The sequence below is a fragment of the Lepus europaeus genome, chromosome 10 (assembly GCF_033115175.1).
Source record: "Lepus europaeus isolate LE1 chromosome 10, mLepTim1.pri, whole genome shotgun sequence".
Lineage (NCBI taxonomy): Eukaryota > Metazoa > Chordata > Mammalia > Lagomorpha > Leporidae > Lepus > Lepus europaeus.
The window spans coordinates 32,880,318-32,906,257 of NC_084836.1; the positions used below are offsets into that span (position 1 = coordinate 32,880,318).

Below are 25,940 nucleotides of genomic sequence, written 5' to 3' on the forward strand. Positions count from 1 at the left end.
AATTGTTTGGATCAGTTTTTAAAAAATTTATTTTGGAATCTGAATTTTTTAAACTTTTAATCATTTCTTAAGTGATTATAAATCTATTTAGATTTTTATAAGCTTCATTCATATACTGCCTCTCTCAATTGTGCTTTTGCAAAACTTTTTCTCCCATTCTGTTGTGTCCTTTTTATCTAGTAATATAAATTTCATGTTCTAGTGAATTTTACTTCGTATTTTCTTATTTTTATATCTAAAAACAAGGTCTTAGATTTAAAAATACAATGACCAGATTGTCTCTATCCTTGTTTATAATCATAGAAAACACCTAAAACCTTTATTTTAATTGCGTAATTTATTAACTAGGGATATTTATCACTTGCTATCTCCTTTTAATGCTACATAAATATACAGCTAAAGATTTGACTAGAAGAAACACTATAATTAGGATTCTTTAGTGCAGTAATTTGAACTGACCTTTAAATCAGTAAAAAAATCATTTGTCATGTCTGTGCTATTTATATTTCTTTATACTTTTAGGATGTATGAAACTAAGTTGAAAGAATTGGAAACTGATATTGCCAAAAAAAATCAAAGTATTAATGATCTTAAGCAACTTGTAAAAGAAGCAACAGAGAGAGAACAGAAAGTTAAGAGATACACTGAAGATCTCGAACGACAGGCAAGTAATGTGTTTTTCTTTACATGATAAAATAATTCATATCTCAAGAATTTTCTTGCATTGTCTTCTGCAAATAAAAATGAATTCTTGCCGGCGCCGCGGCTCAATAGGCTAATCCTCCGCCTAGCGGCGCCGGCACACCGGGTTCTAGTCCCGGTCGGGGCACCGATCCTGTCCCGGTTGCCCCTCTTCCAGGCCAGCTCTCTGCTGTGGCCAGGGAGTGCAGTGGAGGATGGCCCAAGCCCTTGGGTCCTGCACCCCATGGGAGACCAGGATAAACACCTGGCTCCTGCCATCGGATCAGCGCGGTGCGCCGGCCGCAGCGCGCTACCGCGGCGGCCATTGGAGGGTGAACCAACGGCAAAAGGAAGACCTTTCTCTCTGTCTCTGTCTCTCACTGTCCACTCTGCCTGTCCAAAAAAAAAAAAAATGAATTCTTGATTAATCATTCCCATAGAAGCCATCTAACTGGATGGCACAATTTAACTCAATGATACCACTCCTATTTGTTTAAGCCAGAAACTTTGGATCATCCTTGACTTCACTGTTTCTCTCATTCTTCGCATTTTTCATCAACTCGTGTTAGTGGTATTTTCAAAATATATCCCAAATCTGACCACTTCTCAGCATGTCTAATCACTAATAATCTTTCTTATTAAGATTTGTTTATTTATTTGAAAGTCAGAGTTACAGAGAGAGAGAGGGAGAGATAGAAATGAGAGATCTTCCATCTTCTTGTTCACTCCCCAGATGGCCTCAATGGCTGGAGCTGGGCCAGTCCAAAGCCAGGAATTCTTCCCACATGGGTCTTTCATGTGGGTGGCAAGGGCCCAGGCACTTGAGCCATCTTCTGCTGCTTTTCCCAAGCCATTAGCAAGGAGCTGGGTTGGAAGTAGAGCAGCTGGGACTCTAACTGGCACCCGTATGGGATGTCGGCATCACAGGCAGCAGCTTTACCTGCTGAAACCACAACACTGGCCCCCATCACTAACAGCCTTGTGCAGGCTATCTCATACCTGAACAATTACAATAATGCCTTGATATGATTTCATGCCAAATCATATCAGTCTCATCCTCAGAATCTTCTAGTGGTTCTCCATTACTTTAGAATAAAACTTAAAGTTCTTTTCATAACCTATATGGACATCAATAATCTGGCACCTAGTTTTCTCTCTAGTCTCATCTTCTGCTTTTACCCTCACTCATATTGCTTTAGCCACATTAACCTTCCTTCAGTCCTGCGAACAAAACAGCTCAGATTTCAAGTGCTTGCTTATTTCTGTTGTTTACAACACTTTTCACCCCAAAATCTGATAGGCACTCCGACACTTCATGTCTCTTCCTAAATGAAGGCTCATCTGAACTGAACATAGAAATAGATTTATGTATGCTTTTGAAAACCCAACTTTTAATACTATATTAAAAATGTATAATTTATAAAACCTCTTATTTCCCTGTCAAAACTGTATATTCTGTTTTTTCATTGTGTCCAAAGATTGAGATTCTCAAACAAGTTCCTGATGGTGTCATGACAGAGCAAGACCTTAAACGTGAGCTTCAAGTTCTTAGGTACATTATAAACTCATATGGTTACTTTCATTTCTTTTTTTCTTCTTCTTTTAAAACCATTTTTGTATAACCACATTTGCTACTAACGAGAGACTAGAATTTTTCACTTTTGTTGCTTAATAAGTTCACCAGGTCCTTATTCTGTCCTTTTATTGTTAATCTAACAGTCTGTCTTTTACATTAATAGGTACTAGGGAAAAAGGGTAAATCCAATCTGAGTTTCTAGTTTGTAATTTAGTTGAAACTTTTCTAACTGTATAGCGTGAATTAAACCTTAGCTTCCAAAAGACAAATACTAATGAAAGACAGAGCGAGTAATTCTTTACTGCCAGGAGTCTCTGCAGCCTACTTCATTCAGCTTCTCTTACAAGAACGCTACTCTTAAAAATGAAGTAGCATGAGTAACTGAGTAAACATGAAGACTTTTGATTTCATGCTGTTTGAAAATGCAGCATTACAGCATTCAGAGTAAATGAACATTTATTTGAATAAATACTAACACATTCTGAGTACTGTGTAATATTAAATCATAAGAAATTCCCATGTATTTTGTGGAGCAATGTGTTTTTGTTCATCATATTATTTATCATTATATTGCAGATTAGCTAATAGCCAACTGGATAAAGAAAAAGCAGAATTAATCCAACAGATAGAAGCTAAGGACCAAAGTGGAGCAGAAAGTGCTGTATCTGGTAACATGTCTTCCAAAACATTAGCTACCCCATGTTTTTGAATTAGGGCTTGCCTTTGTTTATTCAGAATTATGAATTATGTTTCCCTATGAAATTAGATCCCTGATAGGAAGTTTGAGAGCCATCATCACCATGCGATAAAAATATCCCCATTAAGCCCTTTGAATTATTTAGACTATAAGAGCAGCAAGCACTCAAAGAGTTTTTCTCCTTGTATTATAGATTAATCCCAATATAATGCTCAGCAATGATTAGGACAGTTGCTTCCAGTTGCTAAATATTGTTCCTTTTAATCCCTCTTTACTAATTGTTACATTTAAAAATTTTTTCTTAACAAATAAATACTACTTAGATTCTTTTTCCCTTTTACAAAGTAGTCTATCCTCTTCTATTCATTCACAAATGATTATAATCATTTCCACATTCCTATGTGCATGTGTACACATTAACACATACATGCATATAAAATGTGTGTAAGTAGATTCAATATATAATTGATCTTCATTATTCATAGATTCCTATACTCACTTAAAATGTATGTATGACCCCAGAATCAGGTTTTTTTTTTGAGAAGCAAAGCACCAACTTTATTGTTCTGGGCAAGTTCTTAGGAACTGTTCCCAACACAGAATTTAAAGTAAAAGCTGTATTGGAGACAGGCTTAGCTTTGTGGCCCAATAGGACTTCCTACTCCTTTTCCTCTCAGAAGTAAGGACAGTTGGGGCTCTCAGGGCCTTGTCATGGCACATCCCGCTAGACACTGGTCACTGCTGTCTTGAAGATGGGAGATTTGCAAAGTGCCATTAGTACCCAAGCACAGGCTAGTACCAGAGAGCAAGAATCTATATCTTGCTTGCATGGTTTTCTGTAATGTATCAACTCCACCCACCAGGAATCCTGCGAGTCAGATTACATATTCACTCCTTCCTTGAGAATTAATTAGTGTGGAAGGAAACCAGAACTGTCCTTTCCTTTATGGAAATGGGAAGATCTGTAAAGAATGACCCTTAATACTTGAGCAAGGAATACATCTCTGCAGTGTTAGTTGAACAGGAACATCCCATTGTCACCCTAGGAGTAGATGTCGGGAAAGCAATTCAAGTTACTTTTGGATGGCTTCAAGTTTATTTCAGCATGCACATTTCTTAATATTTATTTATTGGGGCTGGCGCTGTGGCACAGTAAGTAAAGCTGCCGCCTGCGGTGCCGGCATCCCATATGGGCAGTGGTTTGAGTCTCAGCTGCTCCACTTCCAGTCCAGCTCTGTGCTATAGCTTGGGGAAGCAGAAGATGGCCCAAGTGTGTGGGCCCCTGCACCCACATGGGAGACCAGGAAGAAGCTCCTGGCTTCGGATCAGTGCAACTCCAGCTGTTGCATCTATCTGGGGATGTGAACCAGCAGATGGAAGACCCCCCCTCTCTCTCTCTCTGCCTCTGCCTCTCTGTAAATCTCTTTCAAATAAATAATTTTTTAAAAGACCTTGCTGTTGAAACAGAAAAGATGTTTATATAGAAAAAAAAAAGATTTATTTATTTGAAAGGCAGAGTTACAGAGGGAGAGAATCTTCTCTTTGCTGGTACATTCCCCAAATGGCTACAACAGATCTCCCACATGGGTGGCAAGGGCTCAGCTCCTTGGGTTGTCTTTACTGCTTTCCCATGCATACTAGCAGGGAGTTGGATCCAAAGTGGAGCAGCTGCGACTCAAACTGGTGCTTATATAGGATACTGGTGTCATAGGCTGTGGCTTGTCCCACTGTAACACTGGCTGCTGAATATCCACATTTCTTGATTGATTTAACATCATTCATTCAGTTGTCAAATTTATGTTCTTATCAATATGCATAATTTATTAATACAATAACAGCATTAATCCTTTGGTTATTATTTGTGCCAAACATTTCCTCTTATAGCTTCCTTTAATTTTATGAGTAAACTTTTTTTGCTTAATTTGAAAAGCAGAGAATGAGGTAGACAGAGTTCTCATTCACTGGCTCATCCCCCAGGTGCCCACAATGTCAAGGACAGGGCCAGCGCCAAAGCCAGGAACTTCTTATGGAATTAAATACTTTATAGCATACAGTATTTACAGCCTGAAAAGGATTTCAAACATAACATGTCATATTTTTCAGGCTCTAGGTTCTATAAGTTTTCTGCTTATTGTCTGCAACAAATCCTTTATCATGAACTTACTCTATGTGGGAAAAAGCTGGGGTTAATTTTCATAATTTTTTGGCAGATGCTGATCAACTAAAGGAAACAGTAAAAGACCTAGAGGTACAGCTTAAAACAGCAAATCTAGAAAAGCAGCATTTAAAGGTAATTCTTCAGTTATATCTAGTTTTTTGTAATGTTTTATGAAAATAGCTGTAGGAAATTATTTTTTTATGATTATCATCTTTGAGCTTTTTTAAGGATACATCCTAAAAACTGGAACTATATTTAATACTTTGCTACTACAAAGTTCATTATGTTCATCTGTGTTCAAAATATTAAACAAGAGCTAAAAAACACACATAACAAAGGATTGAAGAGTATATTTTTTAATTGTAGCAAATATACCTTGTACTTTCTTAATTTAAGTTTTGGGAACAGTGTCTTCAACTTCCTTCTTAGGTATCTTCTCTTAAGGTAATAGTTTCCTTGAAAAATTTTACTATGTTTTATACCTTTTAGGGCAATGTAAGTGAACAAAACAATATGGATATGGTAATAGAAAGGCAAGTAATGACTGGGTATTCTAAATAATGATTAAAGCTCCAATTATCTGTCTTCACCAGATGCCTAACTTGGCCAATCAGAAGTCCCAGGATTTCCCTGATCATAAATATATTTACAAACAGTTCATCGATACTCATTAAAAATTTGATACTTTAAAGGAAATACAAATGAAACCTAAACTAAAAACTCTCAACCAGAACAATATCCACGTTGTGAATGTTTAGTTTTTTCATCTCCTCATTCAGTAGCAAAGTAATGTGAAAGATTAAATACCACCATAATCTAAAAGCTGAAAAATTGTTGGTCAAAGACTAGCGTAACTTATAGATCATTTGACAGTTAATAAGTTATTTTATTTATATTGTACAGTGAAACCTTATTAACAATCTTAAGAAAATACCTCTGCCTACATAACTATAATTGACTATTCAGGTTACATTGGCTTTCATGTTTGTAATTAAATGTATTTAGTTCAAACCAAAAACTCTATTCATGTATATGACTGTTAAAGATAATATGTTTCTATTAGGAGGAAATAAAAAAGCTGAAGAAAGAACTGGAAAATTTTGATCCTTCATTTTTTGAAGAAATTGAAGATCTAAAGTATAATTACAAGGAAGAAGTGAAAAAAAATATTCTCTTAGAAGAAAAGTTAAAAAAACTTTCTGAGCAATTTGGTGTTGAATTAACTAGCCCTGTTACTTGTTCTGAACAGTTTGAAAGTGAAGATGGAAGTCCTGATAATTTCCCTATTTATTAAGGGCCATCAGTAACTATAGTTTTATTTATTAACTTTACAAGTTAAAATTCTGGAAATTAAGCAAATCTCAACTGAAATACTTCCTCCTCTCTATACTGTACCTTTACAAAGGTAAAATAGAATTTTTAATAAATAAAATTCTATGGAATTTTTAACTTATTATAAAAGTATATTTTGAACACTTTGTTATTTCAAGTAGAAAATAAGCTATGGTAAAATAGTTTCTCTATGTTCATAATGTTTCGATTAAGTTTTTTAAAGAGTATGAAGATGAATAATTTTAACATTCAAAACTGGGGTTTTATATATACTTAAATATAAATATATATATGTAAAGATTCTCAAATCCTGTTAGTTTTCTTCTTAAATTATCACCCAGCTACAGTGGACAGAATTTATTCTTTGTACAGGCTTGGGAGTTTACTGTTATTTATATTTTTTTGTCCAGGGTTAAAATTTATTGATGCCAAATAAAATTTTGAATAAGTATTTCCATCTGGAAAATTCTTTTCTTCAAATATTAGGAGACATACTGATGTTTCATGATATTTACCTTCTTGAAGATTGCAGAATATTTAGGATTCAAATACAACAATAATAAAGCTAATTTTAATTGCATTTCAATTTATACATCGAGTATTATATCTTTAAGCCTACCAAATTTTTGATTATCTAGTTTTGAAAAGTGATTAAACAAACACTTAGCATCAAAGGCACAGTCATATTTGTTCAAATTCATGTTAATAACAACTGGTTTTGAATTCATATATGGATCTGGAATTGGCCAGCATAAACCAAGATGATGGCGATGGACCTGTAAAGAGAAAAAAGGATATTATCTTTAGCCTGTAGATATTGTCTTCATTGACTTAAAATATTTGGAGTGCCTACTGTCTGCTCCACTTTATCTTATCCTGTTTTATTTTCATAGCTGTTCTTCTGACATGTTACATATTTACTTGTTTATTATCTATCTCCCCCATTAGAATGTGAGCTTCATGAAAGCAGAGACATTGTTTTTTTGGCACAATATTTCCAGTACCTGGAAACCTACCAGGAAAATAATCAGGGGCTCCATAAAAATTTAGTGAGGAGTCTATTACTGAGTATAGAAGCTAGCAGAAAGAGAACCACTCTAATCAAATGGAATATTATGTGATAGAATGGTGGGTTTTGCTTTAACTGTAAGTAGTTAAATATGGTTATAAGTAACAAAATATGAGTGTGCTTGGGACATAGGAGTATACAGCAGTTCTGGAAAAGTACACAGGAGCCAGATCGGGGAAAATTCTGGTGTAACTCAACAGTTTTATACAGGGAAGATATTCTCATTATTTATGAAGAACAGAGTGTAAGACAGGAAGATATTATGTAGGAGGGTGATCAAATAATTCAAGCATGGATCTTGGACTAAACAGCCAAGTGGTACAGATTGAACAGACTAGAATCTTTAAGACTGATATATATATATATATATATATATATATATATATACACATATATGTATATATATGTATATATATATATATGTATATATGTATATAAAGTAATAGAAGGAGGGATTTAAAATAATACTCAGCTTTTTTTACTTCATTAAATTTTGTAGAGTCAGGTCATTAAGACTAGGTTCAGTTTTGAACATGATGAATTTCAGGTATGTGTGAGAAGTTAAATAGACAAGCCCAGGGACAGATTAGGTTGAGCGTCCCTAATCTAGAAATCCAAAAATGGATCTGAAATGCTCTAACATCAGAAATTTAAAAGTTGAGCATCTGGTCTCAAAGAGTTTTAGACTTTAAAACTTTTTAGATTTCAAATTTTTTTATTAGGAATACTCAACTGGTAAACTCTTTATAAAATTCTAAAATCCAAAACACTCCAAAATCAGAAATATTTGTGGTTCTAAAACATTCTCGATCAGGAATAATCGGCTTGTATATGCCATTTCACATTGGCACTCTTTTTATTCAACAAATTCTACCAAATAAGTGTGGCAGATGCTGAGTTAAAACTAAGTACAGGATATTTCAGAGCACTACTGTATAGCATGAATTTCCATGAAGGGACATGTAATAGCACTTTCATTATGAAGCAATCTGATATTACATACATTGGGAAACACTGTTTTAGCATATGAACATGGTGGAATGTGAGATGAGGACATTTAGTTTCTTTATTGCAAATCAGAATTGCTGCAATTTGTAGAGAATTTTAGTGTCATCTCTTCTTTGGTGTAAGACGACATTAACACCCCCATACACAATTTACTTTTTGCTATTACCTTAATTAAACAGCCATCACTGCAATGCCATACTATTCCTTCAATTTTACCCTCTCTGCATCCTTCAAACCAGGACAACAGATCATTGTGTTTCAATGTAGGAAGATTTCTTATTTGAAATGCTCCATGTGGTATAAGAAGATGTAATGGATGCTTCTTGCTTCCTAACCCTAAATGGTAAAATTTGCCATTAGCCATTTCATTCAAAGGATCTCAGAAAGAATGAAAAGTTTTACTCTTTCAAATCCAGTGTCTTTTAAACATTTAGGAATAAAAAAGTTTATTTGGTTTCCTTGAAGAGAGTATAATCCAAGTGTGTTAGGTACTGTTCTCATTCAAATGTAGACCTGTACTCCAAAACATCTAAATTCCACCTTTGGGTACTCTATGCTGTGGTAGCAAACCTGCTGGACAAGTTTTGAAAATAGTTTCAAAGGAACTCTGCCACACCCATTCAGCTAAGTGCTGCCCACATAGCTTAAATAACTATTATTTAACATTCTACAGAGAAAGTCTGCCAATCCCTGTTCTGCCCCATTAGTCACAATCAACTATCACTCAGTGTTTGCCAAACAGCCATGTTCTATCTGACACCTTGTATAATTACTATCTTAGCTTCTGTACATCTGCCAATCAATTTCCTTTCATCTTTATATAAGATTTTGCTGTTATAGCTTTAATGACCTTATGTCCATCTTTCATTCCCTATCAATACTCTATAATGTCCTCAGAGTATTCAATTCATCATCATATATATTCTGATTCTTGATATGCTATTCACTGTCAATTCCTTTCTTAAATTTTTACTTTAAAATTTTATTAACAAATAATACTTGTACAATTTTTATGGCATACCACATAATATTTTAACACATTTAGATGCTTAAACTGATGAAATCATGCAGTTAGCATTTCTGTTTCTTTTTATGTTTGCTGTTAGCAGCTCCTCTCTTCTAGTTCTTCATACAGCATATATTATTTTGAATTGCAGTTTCCCCCTGTGCTGTGGAACACTAGAACCTACCACTTCTATCTGTGTTTTGGTACTGATTGTCCAGCCCCTCTTTTTCTTCCCTCCCTCTAAACTTCATAGCCTCTAGAACTACTGTAAGTTTAGATCAACCTTTTTTTTTTTTTTTTTAATTTCTATATATGAGAAAGAACATGCAGTATTTGTCTGTCTCTGGCTTATTTCATTTACCATGACTTCTGGTTCCATATGCTTTGCTGCAATTGACAGGCTTTCACTGTTTCATGGCTAAATATTCCATTGCATATACATGCACCATTTTCTTTATCCATTCATCAGTCATTGGACACCTAGCTTGACTCTGTATCTTAGCTATTGTCAATACTGCATTACCAAAATTCTTTATTCTTGACTATTTTAATTAATACTAAAATGATTAGGTAGCCATGATAAGTGCATTTTCAAGCATCTCACCTTACTTTTAAAAAGCAATGAAAAATTATACCTGAGAAATTCCTTTTTATACATAGTTGTATAAGGTTCTTACAGGAAAGAATGAGGGGGAAAAAAATCAACGTTTTGGATCAGCAACTGAAAATGGTTATTTGTTTAAATTTCTTCATGAACATAAAATTAACAAATGGATATAATGCTAAGAAACTATTTTAACTAATCTTTAGTGTGTGGTTTTTAAAAATTAATTGTAAATATTTAGGGAATACAGTATAATTTGATATGTACATTTGATATGTGAAATACAAGTCAGCTTTCCATCTCCTTAAATTTTTTAAACTTTTGATTAACACATATAATAATATAATATATATACTAATAATTATAGTAATATAGAATACATAATAATTATATTAATATCTATTATATATGGATATTATATATAAATAATGTACAGTGTGATATTTCAATAAACGTACAAAACATACTGATCAAATCAGGGTTATTCACATTTCCCACTCCTTGTCATCATGTTTGGAACCTTCAAGATCTTCTCTTTAATTTGCTCTTAATGAGCAAATAGAATAGGTTATTGTGAAAAATATAAGAGAACACTTCAAGACATTATTATAGGCACATTTTTTTTTCTGGAGAAGACCCCAAAAGCACAGGCAACAAAAATTAAAATAGACAAATGAGATTATGTCAAACAAAGAAGCTTCTGCATATCAAAAGAAACAGTGAAGAGAGTGAAGAGACAACCAGTAGGGCAGAGGAAAATATTTACATAGGACCCACTGGACAAGGGATTAATATGCAGAATAAATCAGGATCTCAATTCCAGAGCAAAAAACCCCTAATAATCCAATTTAAAAATGGGCAAATGATGTGAATAGACATTTCTCAAAGACATACAAATAGGCAACAATCATATGGAAAACTGCTCAGTACCACTAGACATTGGTGATGCAAATGGTTGCCAATCAAATGCAAATAAAAACCACAATGAAGTTTCTCATCCCAGTTAGAATGGAGGGAGTGTTGGGTGGGAAGTACCATTATGCTCTTAAAACTGTATATATAAAATACATAAAATTTTTCTTTATATAAATTTAAAATAAGACAAAATAACAAATGTTGAAAGGGAAACTTCTACAGTGTGTGTATTTTTCAAGTTGACCACGGTTCTCTTGATAAGTGGCTATTACAGTAACAAGTTATTAAAACTCAACTAGAGGCTTCACTCACCATATGGATTTCCATTGATATTTGTTCCTATAAGCTCCAGTGTTTGTTCTAAGAGATCTGCTAGTGGCACTGCACTAATTTCCAAGAGTCCAGGATCATCAGGGTGATGCTTTAATACCAAGGCAATTTCAAATTCATAATTAACCACAGAGGAATGCCAGCAATACTGTTTGTTGTTTTTTTCTACTGGTACCCAGCCTATCATTTAAAGAAGAAAATAGTTTTGTTATATTGGTTTTCTTAGTTTGATACTGATAATTTTTATTTTCATTGAAAATTTTCTAGGTGTTCTATCATACCCACTGTGGAAATCAGTGGGAAAGTTAACAGTCTTAATTCCCTTTTTAAATCATAAGAGCTCATTTTTTAATTCTATTGAAGTACTAACCCATTTGACTATTCCACTATAGAGCATCCAGCATTCTCTTCCTTGGAAGTTCACCCTGCTTCTGCAAGGACTGACATCTGTTTTAAGATACAGCCTTGAAACTTTTTAAACATTTTCTTTCTACCTTCTTTCCAGTTTTCAGGGACAGAGTATTTGCAGTAAGTGTTCTAAAATGTATTAAATTGCTCCACTATATACTGAGTTTACTGATTCCATTTTTATTTAATGTTAATGCTATTCCCCTTCTCACTTTTACCAGAATAAGCCTCCTCACTATAGAAAATTCATTAGAGAGAGAGAGAGAGAGAGAGAGAGAGAGAGAGACTGACTACGACATACAAGTATATGCCGCTCTGACCAACTATATTTTTGGCTGTCATTCACCACAGAATACTTAATAACATCTTTGCTGGTCTGTTAGCTTACAATGAAACCCATCTCATTTTGACCACAGTTATATTTCTAAAATGTAAATTTAGTGCTGCTGTACCCCTGTGAAATCATCATTATCTTCAGGATAAATTTCTAACTCCTTAGATGAAATACAAGGCCTTTCAGATCTGGGTCCATTCCACACACACCTCCAGCCTCAACTTTATAAGCTCCACAAGATGTCATATACTCTAAGCATTCCAGTTGCAATGAAGTGTTATATAAAATGTCCAAAATAGTCCATGCTCTCTCATTTTCAGGGAATTTTCCTAAACTGACCTTCCCCCTCCCAGCTAATTTCCAGGTTCTTACGCAGTACAGATGTCAGCTCCTCTTAAAAGCCTCTTTTAATCCCAAGTTGCTATAGGAACTCCTCCTCTCATCTTCACTTGCACCCTGTGTATTCACTCATGTTGGTCTTTAAGTCAGAGTTGATTTCTCCCAACACCTAGTAAAGGATCACTGAGGACAGACTTTTAGACCTTCATTTTAATATTGCTAGAAGCTAAAAGTATAAAATAGTGCATAAAATAGGCACTTATGGGCCCAACAGGCATGTCCTAACAATGTAGCATACCTCTGAAAAATTTACTCATCTCCAGAAAAACTACTTGTGAGATACTTGTTTAAAACCACTTTCATTGAAACACTCTTGGGTCTTCACAAAAAATACATATATCTACCCTAGGTTATCCTCAATCTAAAGGCAAAGTCTTACTGAAATAGCATTTCAGACTAGGTCAATCATGTTCTCTCCTAACAAGAACTTCAGAGCTATTCTCATTGAAAGCTTAATTTTCACAGAATACAGCTAGTAATGGGTCCATCTTAGAAATTATTCTAAAGCTGTGAGGGCATTGATATAAAATACCTGTGATATAAATTTTTAGACTGTAATAAAAATTCAGATTTTGCTCTAAAGTGTAAATAAAGGGCCAGATTAAAATTAAATTCTGTAATTTCAGATTGCATAAACCTTTTGTTCTTTATATTAATAAACTCAAAATTGAGGTGCAGCTGGCATTGTGGTACAGGGGGTTAAGCCTCTGCCTACAATGCTAGTATCCTATATGGGTTTCAGTTCAGACTCTGGCTGCTCCACCTCCAATCTATCTCCCTGGTAATGACAGGGAATGCAGTGGAAGATGGCCCAATCCCTGTACCCATGTCGGAGATCCAATGAAATTCCAGACTCCTGGCTTCAGCGTGGCCCAAGCTGTTGTGGCCATTTGAGGAATAAACCAGCAGATGGAAGGTCTCTCTCTCTCTCCCTCAGTAACGGTTTCAAATCAATCAATCTTTTTTTTTTTTTTTTAATTTTTTTTTTTTTGAAAGGCAGAGTGGACAGTGAGAGAGACAGACAGAGAGAAAGGTCTTCCTTTTGTCGTTGGTTCACCCTCCCATGGCCGCCGCAGCTGCCGCACCACGCTGATCCGAAGGCAGGAGCCAGGTGCTTCTCCTGGTCTCCCATGGGGTGCAGGGCCCAAGGACTTGGGCCATCCTCTACTGTACTCCCGGGCCATAGCAGAGAGCTGGCCTGGAAGAGGGGCAATCGGGACAGAATCTGGCGCCCCGACCGGGACTAGAACCTGGTGTGCCGGCGCCGCAAGGCGGAGGATTAGCTTGTTGAGCCGCGGCGCTGGCCCCAAATAAATCAATCTTAAAACACACACACACACACTCACACTCACACACAACAAAATTGCATTTAGGAAGAGATTTCATGATACCAGGAATGTGTCCATTTTCATCAGGCACTGGATTCCCATTTAACTGTTCTATTTCCTTCGCTGGTATCCAGCACTCTGGAACAGGTTTGAAATCCTCTTCAATATTCCAAAAAAATTCTAAAAAGAGATAATCTTCTATGTGGTGACAATTTTAAAAATATACAGAACAGATTCAAAATGAGAATAGCTAATAAAAGCTTATAATACCAGATATGAAAAAAATCTTTATTTTCACGACAGTATACCTCTTACCATTAGAGTTCTAGCACTTTAAATCTTCAATTTTGAATATACTGCCATTTTTATATAGAGCTTTAAAGTCTAACTAAACTAGCCAATATTCTATTATAGGTACATTTATGATGAATTGTAATGTACTATTAATATAAACAAATTACATTCTTGAATACATACAGATCCACAGGGAGATGTGTATCTACTACATATAACATTTAGAGAGGCTAGCACTGAGGCATAGCAGGTAAAGCCACTGCTCATCCCATGTGGGCGCTGGTTCAAGACCTGGCTGTGTCACATTGTATCCAGCTCTCTGCTATGGCCTGGGAAAGCAGTGAAGGATGGCCCAAGTCCTTGGGCCCCTGCACCAGCATAGAAGACCCAGAGGAAGCTCCTGGCTCCTGGCTTCAGATCGGCTCAGCTTCAGCTGTTGAGACCATTTGGGGAGTGAACCAGTGGATGGAAGATCTCTTTCTCTCTCTGATTCTCTGTAACTCTGCCTTCCAAATAAATAAATAAATACATAAAAGAAGTCCAACTTGTCTTTAAAAAAAAAAAAAGAGGCACTTCAATGTAGCTAAAAATAGTTGAGATTTGTATCTGATTTATAAAATTACATATTTCCCCTATGCAGACAAAATCAAAATGTGTCAGTATAATGTATAATTTGCATGCTTTAATAAAACAGACTCACACTGTATTGAACAGTCATGGGAACAACAGGAAAATATTTTAAAATATTGTTTGAAAATATTCTATATATAAAATATTCAATTATAACTTTTTTGCTAACTGCTTAAATTATATAGGATAAGCCGGTGCCGTGGCTCAATAGGCTAATCCTCTGCCTTGCGGTGTCGGCACCCTGGGTTCTAGTCCCGGTCGGGGTGCCGGATTCTGTCCCGGTTGCCCCTCTTTCAGGCCAGCTCTCTGCTATGGCCCAGGAGTGCAGTGGAGGATGGCCCAAGTGCTTGGGCCCTGCACCTGCATCGGAGACCAGGAGAAGCACCTGGCTCCTGGCTTCAGATCAGCATGATGCGCCGGCCGCAGTGCGCCAGCCATGGCAGCCATGGGAGGGTGAACCAACGACAAAAGGAAGACCTTTCTCTCTGTCTGTCTCTCTCACTGTCCACTCTGCCTGTCAAAAAAAAAATTATATAGGATATAAGTATAGAAATACCAAAGAAATAAAGAAGCAATAAATTTCAGTTATTTAAGTCATGAAATGCTAAAACACTAACCTTTTGAATTGTCTTTTGAATTTAGAAAATTTTTAAATCTTTTGTCAGCTTGCTTGTTGGGTTTTCTATCAAGTCGAGCCCAAAGGTATGGCTGACCTAAAAAATGTAATAAAAAAATGAGAAATATAAGTGGCAAACAAACTTACCTTGAAAGCATTTCAGATTAGAATTTTTTCAATAAATGGTAGGGTCATTGCTCTAATAGAAAAAGCAAGCCTACAAAACTAAGAGAAGTGTAGTCTAAGACACTTTCCACCTAGCAATTTATGTTATGAGAACACTTCTCTGGCTAAAGATTGATGTGAAATGAGATTTAAAACATGATGAGAAAAAATATATGATCCGTTTATTATAAAGACATTCCGCAGTTATTAGTAACTAGCATTGTGAGAAACTAAGGGTTACCTTTATACAAAATGGAAAGGCCCACAGGGGAGACCTGGGAGAAGCTCCTGGCTCAACAGGGCTGCTTCCTAATCAAGGCTCTGAGGAGCTGCTACAGGTGAGACTGATGAGTTGCACCTGTTTGCAGTGAGACGCTGAAAGGGCTCTGCTGTTGGGGCTAGTTACCTCGCAGGGAGGTGCCTTTATGATCGCCAAAAATCCCCAGCTGGATTCCCTGGTTCTCAGATGCTGCCCGCACACATCAATGGTTCCCAACCTGAGGAATTGTGTCCTGCTAGGACCGTGAAGCAGGGAACTATATAGCTTTTGCCTGATCTCTCCAGATCCCTTAACCTGGACAGTTGTTGCCTGTGATATACATACTTACTTTTTAATATATTTGCTATATTATGTTTATTTTACCAGTGATAAAATGCAGATTTGCAGGCATTGTGACTTTAGGTTCTTTGAGTCTTCTTTTACAGTTAAATTCCAACCTTAACTGTTACCATCATACAAAATCACACATAATGATGCACGTTAACATTTCTTACTTATATATATATATATATAAAATATCTCCAAAATCATTTATAGTTCCTTCAAATATATAATCAGGTTTATAAGAAATTCTTAGACCTTGTTTCAGATATATTACTTATTAGTTCCAGATAAATAATATAAAGAACCAGATTAAAATTATGTCATTTTGCGTTCAATGAGTCATTTGTTCTTTTTACCAATAAATTCAAAAAATGCACTTCACTCACATCCATGCCCACTATCACAAAGATAAATAAGTAAAATAAATAAACCAAAAGTGCTAATGAGCATATGGAAAAACTGGAGCCTTTGTGCACTCTTGGGGGGAATGCAGTATATGCAACCACTATGAAGAACAGTACAGCCACACCTCAAAAAATTGAAATTAGGTAGCCAGCATTGTGGTAGAGTGAGTTAAGCCATTGCTTGCGACTTCAGCATGCATAACATATCAGAGTAGCCATTCAAGTCCCAGCTGCTTTGCTTACTATCCAGCTCCCTGCTACTGTACCTGGGAAGGCAGCAAATGATGGCCCAAGTGCTTGTTCCCCTGCCACCACATAGGAGAAACAGATGGAATGCAGAGCTCCTGGCTTTGGCCTGCCCAGCCATGACCATTACAGCTAGTTGGAGAGTGAACCATTGGGTGGAAAAATCTCTCTCACGGGGCTGGTGCTATGGTGTAGCTGGTTAAGCCACTGCCTGCAGCACCAGCATCCCATTTGGGCTCTGGTTCAAGTCCTGGCTGCTCCACTTCCGATCCAGCTCCCTACTATTGTGCTTGGGAAAGCAGTGGAGGATGGCCCAAGAGCTTAGGTCCCTGCACCCACAGAGGAGACCTGGAAGAAGCTCCTGGCTCCAGCCTGGCCCAGCCCCAGTTGTTATGGCCATTTGGGGAGTGACCAGCAGATGGAAGGCCTCTCTCCCCTCTATGTAACTCTGCCTTTCAAATAAATTTATATAAAAAAAAAAAAAACCCTCACTCTGTCTCTCCCTGTCACTCTCTAATAAACGAATAATTTTAAAAGATTAAAATTATAATTAGCATTTGATGTAGCAGTTCCACTTCTGGATACATATCTACATGAATCAGAAGCAGGGCCTCAAATCAATATTTACCTACCCCTGTTGACAGTGCCATTATTCACAACAGCCTAAAGGTGGGAGCAACCAGAGTGTATACTGAAGGCTGAATGGATAAAGGAAATGTACTAGATACATAGAATTGAGTACTATTCAGCCTGATACATGCTAACATCATAGACAAACCTTGAGGACATTATGCTAAGTGAAACAAGTCAGCCACAAAAAGACAAATAATATAAAGATTCCACATGTATGAAGTCTCTAAAATAGTCAAATTTATGGAGACAAGGAGAAGACTGCTAGGTTCAGGGGCCATGGGGAAGGGAACTGTTTATAGACTTCTGAAGATGGATGCTGGTGATAGTCACACACTATGAATACACTTAACACCACTGAATAGTGCACCCACAGCAACATTATTCACAACAGCCAAAAAGTGGGAGCAATCCAAGTGTTCTATTTCTTTGCTGGAATTGAGAAGTAATCTTATTACCCAGAAATAATCACAATGAATATTTTTTCTTTTCAATGCATTTTTATATCGCTTCTCGGCCTTTTGGCTAAGATCAAATGTAGTATCAATGCATTTTTATTAACACAGCTGATAATTTCCACCTGAATGTCTACCTCTTTTAAAGTACATTTAAGTGAATTTAGAGATAATGTCAATACTACTAAAACCAAGGGAAACAACACTGGGATCAGTGCAAAGATAATGAGCTTTAGGGTCAGACAAACCTAGGTTCCATCACCAGTTAAACCACTCATTAACTATATGGTCTTAAAAGAAATCATTGAGTTGGCTGAGTCTCAGATTCCTTATCTGAAACAGTGAAAGGCTTTTTGTGCAAATTAGAGATGACACCTACGAAGCATGTATCATATTGCCTGGTCCTTACGCTCCTTCCCTCCCCCTAGAGAAAAATACAGTGATATAAAACATTTCGAATAATTTTACAATTGTGACCTTTTTATTTTGCTACTCTTCTTTTGCTTAAGGGTTTATGAAGATCAAATGCCTTATTTCAGATTTTAGTCTGTAAAGTGATTAAGAAAAATAAGTAAAACTTGTAATGAACATTATATTTTACCTTTGTAAGCAGTAACATAACAACATGTTCCATCCACTTTTTCTGTTGGAATTGCACTGTATATATCTGCATCTAATGCCTTGTGACTTACAGTTTCAGTTGCCAAAACTTTAAATGGCTTAAAAGAGAAAGAGAAAACTGGTTTAAGATAAAAAGCCTCCATGTCTTCATACATTTTTACCTGAAATGCTCTTAATTTGTTTAGTTCCAAGAGATGATCTCCTAATTATCCTTCAAATCAATTTACAAATATTTCTGTGAAGTTTTCCTGAATTAACTCTTTCATTCTATGCTACCAGAGCAATACCTGATTATCCACACCAATTTGTCTTCTTTACATGTTTCTTCAGCTACCACAATGACCCAAGCCAGGAACCACATCCTAGACAGCACTGCATCCCTAACACTGGTGTTTAGTATGTTCGTCGTATACTTGAAAATTATGTGCAAAAATGCATAATTCTCAGCACTGAAAATACAGAAGGAAACAAAAAGGTACCCGCCATCTTTGATGAAACTTGAGTTTAAATGAGGAAGAGAAACAAAATGTATAATACAATGTTAGGTCTGTTACATGCTAAAGAGAAAAACAAATAGACAAAAAGAGGGGTGAGGTGCTAGGTTACATGTGGTAGACAGGAGGCCTCTGAGGAAGCAACAAATGAGCAGATTTGAGGGGAACGAACGTCCCATGTAAATACGAAGAAAGAAAGGCACCAAGTCAGGAAATTTCCTGACACGTTTGAACAACAGGGAACAAACCATTATGTCTGATGCTGAGTGCAGGTAAAACCAAGTCACCTGTTTAAATAAATAATTCCACTGGTGTACCTGGTGGCTCAGTACAAGTACTTGCCAATCATTGTTTTCAGTTTTCCAAGAATAAACTTACTTCTCAACAACTGAGACTTCCCCCCTCTTTTATAAACAGAATTTATTTTTCAATTAAGATGTGGTTCTTGGTAAATCTTAGCAAGGATCTGGAGATGTCCTCTTGCTTCAAGCCACACGCTCAGAGAGCAGCAAGAGATGTACAGAAGATGGTTCATATTTTGGTTTTGGTTTTTCTTTTTGCCTTTTTTAGCAAAGTTAATGCTCACATGCTCATTACAGAAAATCTGTAAAAATACACAAAGGCATAAACCAGAAATCATGTAAAATCTCCCCAATCAGATGTAATCACCAATAAACTTCCAGCATAATTCAAGTCTTTTTCAGTGCACTTTTCTTAATATAACTGATATCAATTTCTATTTTGTACAGCACAGTTTCTAAAAAAAGCTAAAGTTGTATGTTCTGGATTTATTTGTTTTACATACTTTTCCTTATCAACTGCATAATAACATAAAACAATGCCTTTTTCTTTCCTTAATATTTCATCTCTAAAAACTGTTCACTGCCATCATAAGTTAGGTTGCCTAAATTAATTATCTGCATCTTTTCCTAAAGTGATTTTTATTAGTATATCTCCAATGTGATGGCTACTGTATCTCTATCTAAAAAATTTCAGATCATCGACTAAAAGCATCTTAATTTCCAGAACAATTTTTTCCTTTATTCAGCTTTATACCTACAGATATTAAGATATGTTATAAAATTCAACAAATACTTTAGAAAATACATGACCCACTTGAAAAGAAAATTAACCCCGATGACTTCTTACCATTAATGGAGACTTCTCATATTAGCTAGACATTATGTTGGAATAAACTTAAATTTCTGAGCAATATCAATTATAGTCTTTTACATTAACTTCTTTACTTGTAAAATGTCCAAGAAGGCAGAACAGAAACTGCCTCCATAAAAGAAATCTTTTTCTTGATTCTGAATTAGGCTTCAGATTGATAACAGTTTTCTTCAGTTACCTGATTTCCCCAGGTAGGTTCATGAATCTTTTGCTTTGAATGTTGTATTTACAAGTCTCATTATAATATAAATACAGAAGTTTCTGTGGGTACTCATCCAACAAAGTTTGAGCATGAAAGGAATTGCCCTAGACCATACAGACTGTGTATAAATAATAAGATTCACTAGCACGATTTCTTGTTGAGACCTCAAATGAGTACTCCAGTCAATACAGGGCCTTGATGACCGAAGCTGATTCACTATGTCATCTCATACATGTTACATTGTACACCTAAGTACTATTTCAGTTCCAATTCTTTGCAAAAGAGTATTCAACATTTGAGGCTGGTTTTGATTCATTCTTGTTTTTCCCTTAAGCTTTCACTGTTAAAACTACTATGAGGCCAGGGCAGCGGCTCAATAGGCTAATCCTCCTCCTGCAGCGCCAGCACACCGGGTTCTAGTCTTGGTCGGGGTGCCGGATTCTGTCCCGGTTGCCCCTCTTACAGGCCAGCTCTCTGCTATGGCCCAGGAGTGCAGTGGAGGATGGCCCAAGTCCTTGGGCCCTGCACCCACATGGGAGACCAGGAGAGGCACCTGGCTCCTGCCTTTGGATCAGCGCAATGTGCCGGCCACAGCGCCCTGGCTGCGGCGGCCATGGGAGGGTGAACCAATGGCAAAGGAAGACCTTTCTCTCTGTCTCTCTCTCTCACTGTCCACTCTGTCAAAAAAATAAATAAATAAAAATAAAATAAACTACTATGAATCACTTGCCTTTTGTTTTTCCTTAGATTTTGTTTTGAGAGTACTCACTTCTTAATTCCTTTCAATTTTACCAGAGGTTAATGGTTGATATTTACAGTTTTTCAAAAAAGCACATCAAGAGAGCATCAAAGATGGAGGAAAGGCAGTTTCTATGTTTCCTACCAACTTTTTAATCTGCAGTTTCATTTATGAGAGAGACTTATACATTACTTTATAGTCTAGATCTAAATTAACTTTAATCTTACAATGTGAAAAACGACTGCAAAATATAAATATACTGGTGTATATGGACTCAAGAATAATAATGTGGAAGCACTATTTCAAATAGAGTTAGGTATACTACAAAATAGCCCCATTCAGGTACTGATTCAGGGCTTTTTAAGATACACTGAATGAAAATTTGTCATTAACTTATGACACTGGTATCAGAGAATATCAATTTAACCTACAGAAAGTCTGACCCAATAGCAGTGTTTGAATTTTGTGTGTGTATGCTTGTATGTGCATACTTATCTTTATCAAAGATCCTATGGAGGGCCGGCGCCGTGGCTCACTTGGCTAATCGTCCACCTGCAGCACCGACACCCTGAGTTCTAGTTTCAGTTGGGGCACCGAGTACTAGTCTCAGTTGCCCCTCTTCCAGTCTAGCTCTCTGCTGTGGCCCCGGAAGGCAGCGGAGGATGGCCCAAATGCTTGGGTCCCTGCACCCGCATGGGAGACCAGGAAGAGGCACCTGGCTCCTGGCTTTGGATCGGTGCAGTGCGCAGGCCGTAGCAGCCATTAGGGGAGTGAACCAACGGAAGGAAGACCTTTCTCTCTCTCTCTCTCTCTCTCTCTCTCTCACTGTCTAACTCTGCTTGGCAAAAAAATAAAAATAAAAAAAAAAGATCCTATGGAGCAGATTTCCATGATCATGGAGCTCTATGTAAACGGTTCTTCCATAAGAATCAATTATCTACTGCTCCTCAGTATCAACATGTACAAAGTACAACACAAGACTCTAAGAGGTACACAAGGATCTTCTCCATCTGTCATCAAAGACTTTAGATTACTACTGGAAAACAAGGCATGTGTCAATAAAAAATAAATAAGTGAGTATCAACTGGGCCATCCATTATAATTTCTGGGTAAGAGAAATCACTGGGATGATTAAATTGATCAAAGATTTTTATGAAGAAGGTCCAACTTGAAAAATTAAAAACACTGTGGAGGTGATCCAGGCAGAATAAACAGACTGTGCAGCAATGTATAGACAGGATTATGCTTGGTGTATACATAGAATCAAGCAGACTTTGATAACACAGAGGCCCCATATTGAAAAGGTTAGAGAGATTGGGCCTGATGCATGGGAGGCCCTGAATTCTAATTAAGAAGCTAGACATTATGCTATTAACATTACCGTGACCTATTCTTAACTGCAGAGAGATGATACTTTCACAAACTACTATCTCCTAACACACATAATCGACAACCACAGCTAGACTGAACCACTACCCAGATGACAAGGTTTCATATGAATTTGGTTTGTCAAGGATTAAAAATAAAAGGCTGACAACTACTGCTACAGTTATTGTTAAGTGCAGGGTTTTGACTAGGAAAGAACATGGTGATGATCATTCTGGATGCCACGATGAAAGAGGCAGTGCACAAAGCAGGACACAAAATATTAAGATCTAAGTGACATTAGTAGAAAAGAATATGGAAAGATGAGAAGTAATGAGGCAAAAAGCAACAAGCATGAAATGACTCCAGGGTTCAGTTTTTAATTCAACAAATATTCACCTAGTGCCAATCATGTGTTCCCAGAAGCAGTTCTTAGAAGCTGTGAAAAAAAGATAGTGTGGTGGGGTGGTCGTCTCTGCCTTAAAGGCCTCTTAGTCTGTAACCCTAACAGGCCTGGTAACAATGATGAAATGGGGCAAGGAGGCACCGTCAAATGGGCATGTTGATTTTCTATGAGTTGGAAGCACCCAGCTGATAACTGGCTATGATACTGATAACGACTTGGCCCCATCTTAAAGAATCATCCGAATACGGGTTACTTACCATTCATTCACTAAAGACCCACTATGTGTAAAACACGTTGCTAGGCAAATAGAAAACCTTCCAAAAGTAATACAACAGTTAGAATCACGTAGGTAATTGCTGCTAACAATAAATGCGATCTGATCTTCCGTGACCTAATTGGGCTGTCAAAACTGCCATGGGCTCCCAGGTTAGAACAGGTAACATCTCCACTTTCTCACCCCTCTTGGAAAGTAGTAAACCCTGGGCTGCGGTGATTATCTGAATACTTAGGGGATTCCTCTGAAAGAAAGGAACATTATTTAGGATGTGGGGTTTCGATTTCCCTGCCAAGGTAAGTTTGAACCCCCTCACCAACAACCTTCTCTCGCAGGTACCCTCCCCTGCATCTAAGGTACAAGAACCTGGAGAAGCTCAAGGCGTGCAGGACTCGCACCCCAGAGCTCCCCAAGGAAGCCCACAGAAATCTGCCGGCCTGTCGGGCACTTGCCCCGCGCCCCGCCGCCCTCGCCAGCGCTCCTCGGTACCTGATGCTCCCTTTTGGTGGAGGGCTCCTCTTTCACCTCCGTCACAAACACGCACGGCATTTTCCGCTGCACGGAGCCCAGGCGCCTCATGGTGGGCCCAGCAGGCGATGCAAGCGGAGAGCGCGCTTCCCAACAGCTCCCGGTTCCGGCGGGCAGATGCCCCGCAGCCGTCAGCCACCAGCTCCAGCCTACTCAGGCTCGGCGCCCAGTGAGCTGCCCCCGACGTCCAGCCCAAGGCAAGGGAGGGGCCGCACGCCCGGAAGCAGCCGCCTGGCCGCGCCGTCTTCTGGGAGTTGTAGTGCGGAACTGAGGCGCCCAGACATGCGCGCCTGGGGCACCGCAGAGTTTGGAAGAGAGAGGGAAAAAACAAATATCCGTTTTCCGAATGTGTGTGCTTTCCACACCCTCGGTGATGTTTTGGAAAATTAAGGATACGAGTTGTAAGGAGTCGTTTCAGGTGGCCGTTTACCGTTGTTCTATGAAGCCTGTTTTGTCCGTTCTGTTTAATAAGTGTGTGAGCTTCATTATGCTGCAAAGTGTCGAAATTTAGTTTGATACTCTTCCAGTAATGGGTACGAAATATCGCCTTAGACCTATCTAAAACCACACGAATGCCAAAAACCAGGTTTCGTTCTCAGGTTTTTCATAGGAATCTTATTTTAATTAAAGGTAGACTCTAACAGGGTCTGACTAGTTTGAGTAGTTGTAGTCAACAGCAGAGCTAAAACAGCTTTATTTAGCTTATTGATCAAAAGAATAACAGCTGGTGAGTAGTGACAGTGATTGAGTAAATAATATTTAGCAGCAATAGCCTTTATTTCATTTCAGCTCCGAGCCCCAGCCTGAAGCCGGAAAGGAAGTTTGGGGTTACTTTCATCTTTTATGTGCTTGGAAAAGGCCCAGTTCTCCTTTGTATAATTGCCTTATCTTCACGTACCCAGCTGTCCAACATTTTAGTGATTTAGCCGTTAGAAATACTTAACTGTATTTCACTTGGATATTATTGGGGGGGAGGTAAAGACATTCCAAGGAATAAAATATCCCTTTAAAAAAAAAAAAAAGTCCGCTGTTTGCCAGATTCAGAGGGGTTGAGAGGGAGAGAAAGATTTGCTATTTCAAAGTGTTTACTTTTTCTGCCAATTTTCTTGCAGGTAAATACAAAACCACCCTCTTCCAATTTACAAGAAAAGGGGAAAAACCTGGAACCGGCTGTGTGATGGAACCAGAAACTTCTTAACATTTTAAGGGCAAGCACAAGCGACTTCCTTGTTTTCTAGAGGAATCCTAAAAAAGCAGCTTCTCTCATAAGTCTCACGGACAATTAACCTTCACCACTATCAACTGTCATTTCCCAAACTGCCACAGAATTTTCTAGGTCCAGCATTCTGTCATTTCTTAGAAGGATCATCTTCCAAAACATTCCACCTGCTCTCTGAATAGTAGCCTCAAGGCTCCTCAGCTCTTGGGAAGCACTGTTTTCCAAAACTGGTGTCATAGATCCCTGGAGGAGAAAACCTCCAGCAGAAACACAAGAGTCTAAGGGGAGAGCCACAGGATCAATTCATAATTATAAACGGGGCTCTTACTCTGATGGGAGCCAGCAGCACGTTGCCTGATTGTCCTAATCCTAAAGTTGCTACTAGCCCAATGTATTTAAAATCATGTCACAGGATACAAACTGGAAGGAAAACTCAATTCTCTGACTGATGTGTTTGTAGCATGCACCAGAGAGACACTCAATGCAATTCTGCTTTGGCTGACACAAAATATTTACAAAATTTTCAGGCTTATCCCAATTATAGAGAGGAATTTCTCATCACACTTTTGTTAAAGAGGAAGAATCTTCATGGGTAGGATCATGGCTTTCTGGAAAAAATACTAACATGACATTCACAACAGGAAGAAATTGCAGTGAGAAGAACAAGAAAAAATAATAGAAAATAATTTTAAAAGCAGAAGAAAGTAGAGCTCCCAGCATTCTAAAAACTACCAAAATGTACAGATTCTGAATAGACAGCAAAACCTCTCATGGATATGACCTGTCTTTACTACGTCTAATGGAATATAGCTGTTTACATCTTATCTGCGAAAGGTAAAAGCGTTTATTCAATCTTTCCTATAAGTAAAACATGGATTCTTACAATGATTTTAATCATGATGGTACGTGTAATCATGCAGTAATGGTGTTGGCTTGTGGTCAGTCTCAATGAAGCTACATGTTCACAAGTGGAACAGGCATTTATCTTTAGAGGAAAAAACAAAGATATATCTTAGAAATGTTTCCGTAG

The 25,940-nt window shown here is 37.4% G+C and overlaps 3 protein-coding genes and 1 pseudogene across 8 annotated transcripts in view; 3 read left to right on the forward strand and 1 right to left on the reverse strand.

Moving 5' to 3' along the window:
- The window catches only part of CEP290 (centrosomal protein 290), a 92,355-nt gene extending 85,944 nt beyond the window's left edge, over positions 1–6,411 (forward strand). For both annotated transcript variants that reach the window (XM_062203148.1, XM_062203149.1), the window contains 5 exons: positions 523–664; positions 2,160–2,233; positions 2,834–2,925; positions 5,165–5,244; positions 6,176–6,411. In XM_062203148.1, coding sequence (XP_062059132.1) covers positions 523–664; positions 2,160–2,233; positions 2,834–2,925; positions 5,165–5,244; positions 6,176–6,406 — 619 coding nt within the window. In that variant the 3' untranslated portion in view covers positions 6,407–6,411. The remainder of the gene's footprint in view (positions 1–522; positions 665–2,159; positions 2,234–2,833; positions 2,926–5,164; positions 5,245–6,175) is intronic.
- Positions 5,453–23,830, reverse strand: RLIG1 (RNA 5'-phosphate and 3'-OH ligase 1). 2 transcript variants are annotated; one of them, XM_062203150.1, is made up of 7 exons: positions 23,653–23,830; positions 18,491–18,608; positions 15,387–15,482; positions 13,909–14,025; positions 11,359–11,556; positions 8,688–8,857; positions 5,453–7,220 (listed from the first exon to the last, which is right to left on the reverse strand). In XM_062203150.1, exons 1-7 carry the CDS (start codon positions 23,740–23,742, stop codon positions 7,032–7,034), a joined length of 978 nt encoding a protein of 325 aa, XP_062059134.1. In that variant the 5' UTR covers positions 23,743–23,830; the 3' UTR covers positions 5,453–7,031. The 2 variants fall into 2 exon arrangements, with proteins under 2 accessions (XP_062059134.1, XP_062059135.1); XM_062203151.1 differs by lacking the exon at positions 13,909–14,025.
- On the forward strand, positions 17,940–18,065 carry LOC133769312 (U2 spliceosomal RNA; annotated as a pseudogene).
- Positions 23,831–24,017: 187 nt separating the features above from the next.
- Positions 24,018–25,940, forward strand: part of C10H12orf50 (chromosome 10 C12orf50 homolog) — a 39,934-nt gene continuing 38,011 nt past the window's right edge. For all 4 annotated transcript variants that reach the window (XM_062202032.1, XM_062202033.1, XM_062202034.1 and 1 more), the window contains exons 1-2: positions 24,018–24,109; positions 24,804–25,744. The gene's annotated coding sequence lies outside the window, so the exon portion shown is untranslated. The remainder of the gene's footprint in view (positions 24,110–24,803; positions 25,745–25,940) is intronic.

Bases quoted from the DNA above. Each gene is read 5' to 3' on its own strand.
- RLIG1 (XM_062203150.1), bottom strand. From the start codon at position 23,742: ATGAGGCGCCTGGGCTCCGTGCAGCGGAAAATGCCGTGCGTGTTTGTG. The intron at 15,483-18,490 runs GTAAAATATAAT...TACATTTTTTAG, and splicing joins TTATGTTACTGCTTACAAAG to GTCAGCCATACCTTTGGGCT. The intron at 14,026-15,386 runs GTTAGTGTTTTA...ATCTCTTTTTAG, and splicing joins TTCAAAAGACAATTCAAAAG to AATTTTTTTGGAATATTGAA.